Raw genomic sequence first — 11,585 nt, forward strand, 5'->3', positions numbered from 1 at the left:
ATACAGGTGTGCCAAGCTTGTAGCGCCATACCCAAGAAGACTCAAGGCTGTAATTGCTGCCAGAGGTGCATCAACAAAGTACTGAGTAAAGGGTCTGAATACTTATGTAAATGTATAGTTACGTTTTTGTTTTTGCTTTGTCATTATACGGTATTATGTGTAGATTGAAAAAAACATTTTTACTAATTTAGAATAACGCTGTAACGTAGCAAAATGTGGAAAAAGACAAGGGGTCTGAATACTTTCCGAAGTCACTGTATGTAATATATAACACGAATGAAAGGCAAATGATCAATATGCTAAATAATATAATTTTATTTACCTCACATATTCATCACCATAATTTTTATGGACACTGCATAAATAATAAATAAATTCTTAGCTTTTATTTCTCCTCACCAAAAGGATAAATCATTTGTAACGTTGCATTAAAAAGTATGTTCCATTTGTTGGTATATACATGTATCACACTAAAATATACATTGCCATTTACAACATAGAACCACATTTAGTATAGCCAGTCGAGCAAATGACATGATTATGTTTCTTATTATTTAGTTTAAACAATTAGATATTTTCCAGTGATAGAAGATATAACAGCACAGAGTCAGTCTCCTTGGTGAAGGAGAGGAGACTTTACATTCACATTTTGTACAGATTGCCTGGACACACGATTCCACTCTGACACTTTAAATAGCATCAGCATCCCAATACTACCCAAATAAAGGCCATAATTCAACAGATTCAAACCGATTCAAACTATAAGTTAAGACTGTAAACACCAGCAGACTTTACCAGCAAATACAGTAAGAGGAGTCAACCAGAGAACAGAAATACTCAACAACATCAAATCTGTTTTCTCTGACCAACGTTTTGGTCAACAGACCTTCCTCTGTGTTCACCCATCAAACTATAAGAACTGTGATAACAGATAGGTAGCTAATTCACTCAGCATAGGACCAGCTTTGCTTCCAATCACTGCAACCACTGACACCAAAACAACCAGTGCTGTTATTTTCTCTGTCTCAGCTCATAACCAGCTAAAAAACACTAATCAAATGTCCTCAGGGCAGATGGACAGAGTGGACAGAGCAGAATTGAATTGATCGTGCCAACGGCTTATTGATACGATCCCTGGAGGGGCAATCACAACTCAGCCTCCACAAGCCCCCCTGCCACTCTGCTGCCACTCTGCTGCCACTCTGCAGTCAATGACAGTTTAGAAGGGAACAAACCATCATGGGGCCACTCTCAAATGGCACCTTATTCCCTATATACACTACACTTTAGTGCACTACCCAACCTTATTTGGCCCTGGCCAAAAGTAGCGCACTACATAGGGAATAGGGTGTAATTTCGGTAAGCAGATGGACTACCTAAAGCCACAGCTAGGTCCAATTTCAACCAGTACACCCATTAATAAAGCATTAAAGGCTTGTTCACCTATATTACTAACACATACTGTAGTTTCTCAGTAAAACCTGGCCCTTATAATCTGATTTGGACTGTGAAATAAAGCAAGCATTCTCCTCCAACACAACAGCACAGTATCGAACTTCTACACCTGCAGAGAGGAACATTTTGGCACATGGACAACATGGAACAGAATTTGGGTTTGGCTTTCAACACTGTTCAAATCCAGTTACTATGAAAATAATGTTAGTACTGAATATTTTATCCTGTACCTGGTGATTGTGTGTAAATTGGATTAAGAGCGCCCAATTTAAAAAGAGCTTGAAATCTATTTGTTCTTAATAATTTAAAAAACAATCAACGGTTTTGAATGACTGATATTCATATCTAGATCTATGTACAGCATGGACTCTAAAATCATTATTGCTCTATTAGTAAATAAATTATAAGTAAATTAGGAAATAATTGAAAGATTACCTTCCGACACATACCTAATGGAAATGAATTTGCACAAACACACACAAACGCACAAACACACAAACACACACAGACACACACAGACACAGACACACACTTAAAATATTGCACTATTCTCATCACCCTCTGGGCTGGCGTCCCTCTCAGACCTCCCTAGTGAGACGACAGACAGACAGACAGACAGACAGTTATCTGTAAACTCTTGTGGACAGATATCTGCGCGTGAACCATAGAATCTTTTGTGAAGGGATTGGATGCATTGGACAACAAGCAGCAGTAGTTCCAGTGTTTGGGTTTTCGTCACTGGTTATTTGAATGTATTAGGATTGGGAAAAGGCGGTGCTTAAACTGCGTCGCTTCTACTGCTTCGCATGTGTGCTTTGGCTTTGCAAACCGAAAACTCTCCATTTCTAACACATATAGACCCAGAACTTAACCATGCAGCTGAAATTACGCAAAATTTAAATTCTGGGTTAACCAAGATTAGTTATCTTACCTTTACATTAACTAAATTTACTGTAGCAACACTGAAAACAGAAAACTAAAATGGCGGTGGTGTTTGCTTTACAGAGAGTCAGACAGTGGTTGACATGATGAGAACACGAGGGGGTTGGATGGCTAGAAAGACCCTTTCCCTCTCTCCTCTGGACCTCAACAAACATCTGTTGATTAACGATGACTTTGATGAAGAATCTTCAGATCAACCTAATTAATTAGTCTTCCTTCTGATGTAATATTCACAGAAGTCACATCTCCTAATGAATTATTCTCTGTGCTGTATGACAGGACCTGTCTGGTGTTGTTTACATCCCACTGTATCCTGCCTGTAGGTATACACATCTGAGCTGAGCTACGTTGTGGGAACAAGCTAATAGAGAACAATGTGTTTTTGTATCATACTTTCCTTTAGTAAATAATGTGTGCATTCATGTGTGTGTGTGTGTGTGTGTGTGTGTGTGTGTGTGTGTGTGTGTGTGTGTGTGTGTGTGTGTGTGTGTGTGTGTGTGTGTGTGTGTGTGTGTCTGTGTGTGTGTGTGTGTGTGTGTGTGTGTGTGTGTGTGTGTGTGTCTGTGTGTGTGTGTGTGTGTGTGTGTGTGTGTGTCTGTGTGTGTGTGTGTGTGTGTGTGTGTGTGTGTGTGTGTGTGTGTGTGTGTGTGTGTGTGTGTGTGTGTGTGTCTGTGTGTGTGTGTGTGTGTGTGTGTGTGTGTGTGTGTGTGTGTGTGTGTGTGTGTGTGTACCTGTGGAGGCTCCTATAGCTCCTATGAGGACGGAGGGGACAGCCATGACCAGGCACTGAAAACAGAAAACTAAAATGGCGGTGGTGTTTGATTTACAGAGAGTCAGTCAGTGGTTGATATGATGAGAACACGAGGGGGTTGGATGGCTAGACAGACCTGCTCTGGGTCTCAGTTAAAGGCTCCATATCAGGGCTGGCTAACCCTTCTGTTGGAGAGCTATTGGGTATGCAGGCTTTTTCTCCAGCCCTACTATAGCACACCTGGTTAAGCTGTTCAAGATCCTGTTGAGCAGCTGATTAATAGCATCAGGTATGTTAGAGCAGGAGCAAAGATCTGCAGGACGGTATCTCTCCAGGAGGGCTGGCCACCCGTAACCTTGGCTCTACTTGGTTCTGGGTCCAGGTCTGGGTCTTGGTCCTGGTCTCTACTTCCTGGTCTCTACTCATGGTCGTTGTTTAAGGACTCGGGGCTGGACTCCTCATCGTCACTGAGAGCCTCTGTGTTCGTAAACGTCCCGGCCAGTGAGTTGCTGAGACGTGTTTTGACCGGCGCCATCTCCGACAGGATGATGTTGTCACTACTGACCAGCGTGGTCTTGTCCATGATCTCCTTACTGTGTTTGGACACCACAGCATCCATGAAGTCATACTTATGAGACAGAGTCCCAGACTCAAACAGGTACTTGAGCAGGTAGGAGAAGGCCACGTTACCCAGGAACGAGGCCAGCATGGAGACCGTTTTAAAGGGGAAGCGTTGCTGGATGAAGTACTCTACGTCTCCAGTCAGGTGGTGGATCTTCTCCTGCTGCACCCAGCCGGGGTAGTAGATAAAGGGGGGTAGTTTGAGGTAGGGTTCCCCTCCCCCAATACGCAGCAGCAGACCGAAGACGTAGCCGGCCACGGAGCCGTACGTGTTGGTTCCCTTGATGAAGAGCACGCTGAGCAGCTGGGGGAAGATGATAACATAGACCAGGTCGGAGCTCAGGTACCACAGGCCGTACACGGTCCCCGTCAGCAATGCCATGGCGGTGGCCAGAGCTCCGAACACAAAGATGGTGATACGCATCACCCACACGATCTCACGGTCTGTCGCCTATTGGGGAGGAAGGAGAAGGAGAGGGGAAGGAGGGAAAAGCCTGTTTCAGTTTTTCTATTTTCTGAACATTTCTATTTTTGTTAATCCCTCTTCTGCTTAATGTACAAATACCCTACATGAACATTTTTCATAAAACAGTGTAGTTTCTGTTAGATATTAGTTTGTGACACAAACCTGCATATTGAATAATTAGATTTGAATATCTGGCTCACAGAAGGCCCCAGCACTGGACAAAAACTTCCTGGAATCTTTATGACTGAATTATTTACTGAAAAAGCATTATATTCAGAAACAGAAACAGCACTTTAGTGTTGAATTTTTGCATCTATATGTGTGGTGTGTGAACTCACAGACTGTCTGAAGGCCAGCTGGTAGATGTTTCTGGCGAACATGGAACTGGCCGATAGAATGGAGGAGTCAGCTGATGACATCACAGCAGCAGACACCGCTCCCAGACCAAAGAAGGAGATCCAGGGTGGGCACAAGTGCTGCAGCACGATGGGCAGGATCATATCTGATTGGTCCTTCTCTTTGGGAGGAATTGCCCCATATGTAGTCTGGTTCCAGTCTGGGGAAGACAACAGTCACAGCTAGGAGTTTACATACTTTTAGACCAAAATGTATATGGACAGGCTTTATAAAAGGTCCAGGGGTACTCAAAACCGTACAGCATATGTTTTTGAATCTGGCTGTTAGGTAATATCTCTAGTTTAGAAGCCATATTAAGACACTATTGTAAACATTTAATCAGTGATGACAGGGACTGCATGTCTCTCCACAGAGGAATAAATCATCAGTCCATCAGAACATATCTGAGTACCTTATCTCCCCCTCCATTCTTCCACTCTCCACTTCCCCGTCTCCTCACTCGTCCGTGACACCTACTCTCAGTCATACCCTCAGTCCGTCTCTCACTCGCTCTCTATCTCCTTCGCGCTCTCTCTTTCTCTCTCTCACTCGCTCTCCCTCCCCCTTTCCCTCTCTCCTCTGGACCTCAACAAACATCTGTTGATTAACGATGACTTTGATGAAGAATCTTCAGATCAACCTGATTAATTAGTCTTCCTTCTGATGTAATATTCACAGAAGTCACATCTCCTAATGAATTATTATCCGTGCTGTATGACAGGACCTGTCTGGTGTTGTTTACAACCCACTGTATCCTGCCTGTAGGTATACACATCTGAGCTGAGCTACGTTGTGGGAACAAGCTAATAGAGAACAATGTGTTTTTGTATCATACTTTCCTTTAGTAAATAATGTGTGCATTCATTAACTCAATGAGGAAGTGTTTGTGTGTTTGTGTGTGCGTGTGTGTGTGTGTGTGTGTGTGTGTGTGTGCGTGCGTGCGTGCGTGCGTGCGTGCGTGCGTGCGTGCGTGCGTGCGTGCGTGTGTGTGTGTGTGTGTGTGTGTGTGTGTGTGTGTACCTGTGGAGGCTCCTATAGCTCCTATGAGGACGGAGGGGACAGCCATGACCAGGCAGCCTGCGGCAGCGATAAACGACAGTACCTGGGCGTACGTAGCTGAAGAGGCAGAGAGAACCCGTTGAAAATACACCTGCCACGGAATCCCCCCCAACATCTAGGGACAGAAACACCACAGTCAATACACACAATACAAAACAAACCAACACACAGCTTTATAATGAATACATACTCCAAACCTAACCATAATTACATTATAGTCAATACAATTTGCTGATAATTATAATGACTGATGACATACCAGAAGACAGAAGTTGTCGATCCACATCCAGGTGTCTGCTGAGTCTATCTTACCCAGCCAGGGTGTCTGGTACACAGCCTCTTTAGCTGTCACACTGATGCTTGACACGGCTGGGTTGGACAGGGCAAACGGCACACTGACCCACTGAGAGAGAGAGAGAGAGAGAGACAGACAGACAGACAGACAGACAGACAGACAGACAGACAGACAGACAGACAGACAGCGAGAGAAAGACAGAGATTAAATAAAGGTGAATTGCCTTTCTTCCGGTTTGTGGAGCTTGGCAAATCAGGTCCATTTTTCCAGGCAAATTCCAGTGCTGTTGGACTCACCAGTCCCAGGAAGATACAGAAGAGTTGGACCACGTCAGTGTAGGCTACAGAGTACAGCCCTCCCACCAGGGTGTAGAAGATGGCTATTAGGGCTGAGATCACCACTGACATGTTGATGTCAATGTCCACGATCACACTCAGAGTAGCCCCTAGACAAAACACATGGACATACACACATACACAATCAGCTGCCATTTTCCATGAAGATTTTTCATTTTAAGTGATGATGTTGAAATTGAATTGTCCACAACCCTGACTCTCAGACTGTGGCCTACCCAGCGCTGACAAGATGGCAGCGGACCAGAAAATCTCCCCCATAAGCGCCGGAATAAAGAGCAGCCCCCCCATACGCTTCCCGTATATCTGCTGGAACGGGTCCAGCATGGTGACGTATCCCCGGGAGCGCATGGGCTTGGCGAAGAACAGACCACCTGGAGCACGAGAGAGACACATCATTAAGGAACTTCGGTCACTAAAGTAGAAGATAGAAAGTGTTGAACATGAATTGATCATGTTCTTACCTACTACCAGACTGAGGGCGTATCCGAAGGGAGCCTGTGCCCAGGCCAGGCCGAAGTCAGGCAGGTAGACATACTCCGCGGTCCCGTTGATGTAGCCGCCGCCCACCCATGTAGCTGGAGGAGAGGTTCATCACAGTTCAAGATACAAATATGTAACATACATTATTTAGCCTTGCACACACAAACATAACATATGAAATGCTTGAATTGTCTTTATAATGTTATGTTTTCCATAGACTTCATTTTAGAGCCACAACGTACGAATAAATTGTACAGTCAATGTCTTACAATCAAATATATTGATAACATTTGGTATATTGGTAACGTTTTATATTTAGTCAATACATCACAGAGCGTTAATAATAATCTAGATGTTATGACACGTTAATATATCGAATTAATATAACATGCTGAGTTAATATCAAACAGTTCACGTAGATCAATTACAATTATTTTCATGAGCATTTCTCTAACTCGCGGAAAATAAATAATTGATTACTTTTCGCTCCTAAAAAATCCCGTAACTCCGGGGTCTGTTATTAAAATAGCACCAAAGACATTAGTTAGGAAACGCTCTGGGACATTAATTAACTCTTCCGTTAATTAATGTTGCTCTCATCAAAAACAGGGCTTTAATTCTGCCAATGATGCTAGGGGGATTTAAAATAGCCTGTCAATATATTGTGTTCTCCAATTCGATAGAAACGGCTGTCGTCGTTGACGTTTAGGTAATTGATTTTTGCCAGTGCCTATTGTAACAATTGGTCGGAGCGTGGGTAAAACCAGTCCGGTGCTGGTCTGACTGAGCGCCGGAAAAACAGTTAGCTGCATCTGTCTTTATACGTCAGTTGTCATTCCGTCATGTGAGGAACATGACTGATTTAAATTCCCCCATCCAAAGTTGACAGCGGAAATATTTGAGCAAACAAGGTACTATATATACCTCTCCAACAACAGGGCTGGGGTCAATTATGTTTTTATTTCAGTCAATGTAGCAAGAAGAGTATTTTATACATGATTTCAAAACAACCTTAAGACAACAATGGGATATTTTCAATTCAAAATGGAATTAGCCCCATGCCCCAACCCAGCCTCCCCAGGCAGTTGAACCAGGTCGCAACTCACCGGTCATAGTGAATCCACCGACAAACAACCCAATGTCCCTCCCGCCCACCATGATGGTTTCACTACGGTCCTGGCCCTCCGACACCCCTGAGTTCTTGTTCTTCCACGCTGCCCATATCCCCACGCCCAGAATCAGCAAGTAGAAAATCACTATAGCCACGATCCCCTCGGCGTGGACGGCCATCCTCTTCCACTGCCGTGATTAGTCTCTGTGCGAGAAACGGCTTGTCATTGAGACCTGTGCCAGGGATGGAGAGGTGAAGAACAGAAGCCACTTAGCCACTCCCAGTGAAGAAGCCTAGTCATCAGACCCACAATCAAACGTGTATCTTCTTAAAACAAACAGCTTTAAATGGGTTATTGCTTCACTGGCTGATTAATAATCATTTTAAATTGTATAGGCTTACAATAATATTTGACATGTGGGCTCCCTCTCTTTTTCTACTCCCCTGTTGAAGATTCTGTGTTGACCATGTACATAATACACACAATAATGATTATGGGTTAAACAATAAGGTTTGATATGTGCGTAAAATACGCATAACGCATCCCGGAGCGCGCGCCCAGACAGAAAAATATAGTGCAGAGATCCCAAACATTCTAAAGGATAGGTCTCTTTCTGTCACATCAACAAAATCAAAGAAGCACTTTCAGGTATAATTCCTGCTGAAGGCAGGGTTTTCGGCAGCTGCTAAAGCAGTAACATCGACTTCCTTTCAAAGATCCGCCACTCTTTCACATACACCTGCACTTCAGCTCATGGCTATTCTACTGTAACTTAATGAAATCTGAGTCGACATAGTTTGGCTACAGTTAATTAACAAACCATCTGAAACAAGATACATGTAAAGACAACTGTTTGGAGAAGAGGTAGTGGCCCATCCAGGGCACAGAGGGGTTTTCTCCTACCTTTAGAGTTGTCTCTTCAATGTACGTCGGCCGGTGCTTCTAAAAGTGCGTCCAACTGGCTTTCCAAAGAAGGAAAAATGTTAGAACTCAACGTAATCCACGCCACCCGTGCGTAATTCCCCGGTGTGGTTTATACACAGTTCGGGGGCTGAGAGAGAGAGAGGGGGGGGGGGGGGGGGGGGGGGTTGTTTATCAATAAGGTTGACAGGTTGTGTAGATGAGGAGAGGCAGCCAGTCAAGGTCTCCCAGGAAAGGACAGAAATAGCATATCATTGGGAATGGCATGACGCACACCCAGGGGAGAGATGTCTTATAAAACACCCGGTTGGAATGGACCCGGTTAACTCACCAGGTTTCATTTAGCGGTGATTGACGTTCACACAGGTGCCAATTGAGGCGAAATGGAAGCACTGCTTTTTACGCGTGAGAATATTGAAACAGTGGGCGGTTAGAATGTCCGATAGACGGCCTCTGTCTTGTTACATCCAGTGTTGGCGCATAACAATTATATTATTTATTTATCTGGTGAAACCTGGGCCATCCTATGCGGGATAACGTCTGACATTATAGCCATGGGCCCAAGGGGAACGAGAATCAGTCAGATTAAACATGTTTAAAATGCATAAATTAGACAATACACCTACACCAACATTGGGCTAATTTCGTGTGCAGTGAGTAGCTCTGTGTTCTGTTCGTTATTGCTACAGTGAGTATACTGGATAGGCAGCTAGCCATTCCTCAGTAAAGGATGGAGAATGTCGTGATTGCTGTTGCTATCCATGGTGCTGGAATTTGGAAACAGGCGCGGGCTTCTGAGGGCGTTTCCATCCAATCTATCAGTTTTCTGTCTGTTCAAGCAACTTACTTAATGCAAGTACAATAATACTATTAAAATCCACATTTCATAAAGGCATTGTCTAATTTCAAAGAGCAATGGACCTCTTTTAGCATCGATGATTGGAAAGGTATTTTCATTTCTATATTAAGACTGAACATGTTGACCAATTTAATAAATAGGCTACCGGACAGCTGACTTCTCTGTTCTGCCGACAGCTCCGACTAATTGTCCGTGCTTTATGTTGACAGGCTGCTAGAGGGAGAAACCATAGCTTCAGAATACATTAACAACTCATAAACATGTCCGCGCGGCTAATAGCGCAGGTAGAATAAAGCACAATGATAGAACGAAACGCAGTGTGAACATTATTAAAAGCCAGCCTTTACTGAAAACGACAGTCAAAATAAAAAAAAACTCTAATTTAAAGGGACTGACGTGGACTTATTGAGATGGGTATTGGACACACTTGGTTGGAAATTCTAGGAATCTTTTCATTTCGTCAATGTATAAATAAAACTACTTTCTAAGCTCACAGCTTTGACTACTTGCCTGTTTCATTCAGCACAAGTTTGGTATGAGCCAGACAATGAGAAGCCGAAGTCTGTCTTTCTTGAACAGTGAACGCCAACTCACCTTCTAGATAGGCTGCTGGCGCCACCATGTGGTCATCATATGCCTTACACAGATCACATTTCCTATACGTTTTTTGTGCTTTGGCCCAGTTGGCTACTCTTCACTACCGGTCAAAAGTTTTAGAACACCTACTCATTCAAGGGTTTTTCTTTACTAGTGAAGACATCGAAACTATGAAATAACACATATGGAATCATGTAGTAAGCAAAGTGTTAAATCAAAATGTATTTAAATATTTGAGATTCTTCAAATAGCCACCCTTTGCCTTGATGACAGCTTTGCACACTCTTGGCATTCTCTCAACCAGCTTCATAAGGTAGTCACCTGGAATGCATTTCAATTAACAGGTGTGCCTTGTTAAAATTTAATTTGTGGAATTTCTTTCCTTCTTAATGCATTTCAGCCAATCAGTTGTGTTGTGACAGGTTAGAAAATAGCCCTATTTGGTAAAAGACCAAGTCCATATTATTGCAAGAACAGCTCAAATAAGCAAAGAAAAACGACAGTCCATCATTTCTTTAAGACATTAAGGTCAGTCAATACGGAACATTTCAAGAACTTTGAAAGTTTCTTCAAGTGCAGTCACAAAAACCATCAAGTGCTATGCTGAAACTATCTCTCATGAGGACCATTACAGGAATAGAAGACCCAGAGTTACCTCTGCTGCAGAGGATAAGTTAATTAGAGTTACCAGCCTCAGAAATTGCAGCCCAAATAAATGATTCACAGAGCTCAAGTAACAGACACATCTCAACATCAACTGTTCAGAGGAGACTGTGTGAATCAGGCCTTCAAGGTCGAATTGCTGCAAAGAAACCACTACTAAAGGACACCAATAAGAAGAAGAGACTTGCTTGGGCGAAGAAACACGAGCAATGGACATTAGGCCGGTGGAAATGTGTCCTTTGGTCTGGAGTCAAAATTTGAGATTTTTGGTTCCTACCGCTGTGTCTTTGTGAGACGCGGTGTGGGTGAACGGATGATCTCCACATGTGTGGTTCCCACTGTAAAGCATAGAGGAGGAGGTGTTATGGTGTGGGGGAGCTTTGCGGGTGACACTGTTTGTGATTTATTTAGAATTCCAGCATGGCTATCACAGCATTCTGCAGCGATACAACATCCCATCTGGTTTAGGCTTAGTGGGACTATCATTTGTTTTTCAACAGGACAATGACCCAACAAACCTCCAGGCTGTTTAAGGGCTATTTTACCAAGAAGGAGAGTGATGGAGTGCTGCATCAGATGACCTGGGCTCCACAATCCCCCGACCTCAACCAA

The 11,585-nt window shown here is 43.4% G+C and overlaps 1 protein-coding gene across 1 annotated transcript; it reads right to left on the reverse strand.

Moving 5' to 3' along the window:
* Window positions 1–213: 213 nt before the first annotated feature.
* Window positions 214–8,926, reverse strand: LOC106586545 (high-affinity choline transporter 1-like). Its single transcript, XM_014173957.3, has 9 exons — window positions 8,837–8,926; window positions 7,928–8,165; window positions 6,803–6,916; window positions 6,557–6,712; window positions 6,282–6,430; window positions 5,950–6,093; window positions 5,652–5,805; window positions 4,574–4,791; window positions 214–4,220 (listed from the first exon to the last, which is right to left on the reverse strand). The coding sequence occupies exons 2-9, from the start codon at window positions 8,109–8,111 to the stop codon at window positions 3,567–3,569; spliced, it is 1,773 nt and encodes a 590-aa protein (XP_014029432.1). The 5' UTR covers window positions 8,112–8,165; window positions 8,837–8,926; the 3' UTR covers window positions 214–3,566.
* Window positions 8,927–11,585: the final 2,659 nt, after the last annotated feature.

Source organism: Salmo salar, chromosome 25 (genome assembly GCF_965601325.2).
Source record: "Salmo salar chromosome 25, fSalSal1, whole genome shotgun sequence".
Taxonomy (NCBI): domain Eukaryota; kingdom Metazoa; phylum Chordata; class Actinopteri; order Salmoniformes; family Salmonidae; genus Salmo; species Salmo salar.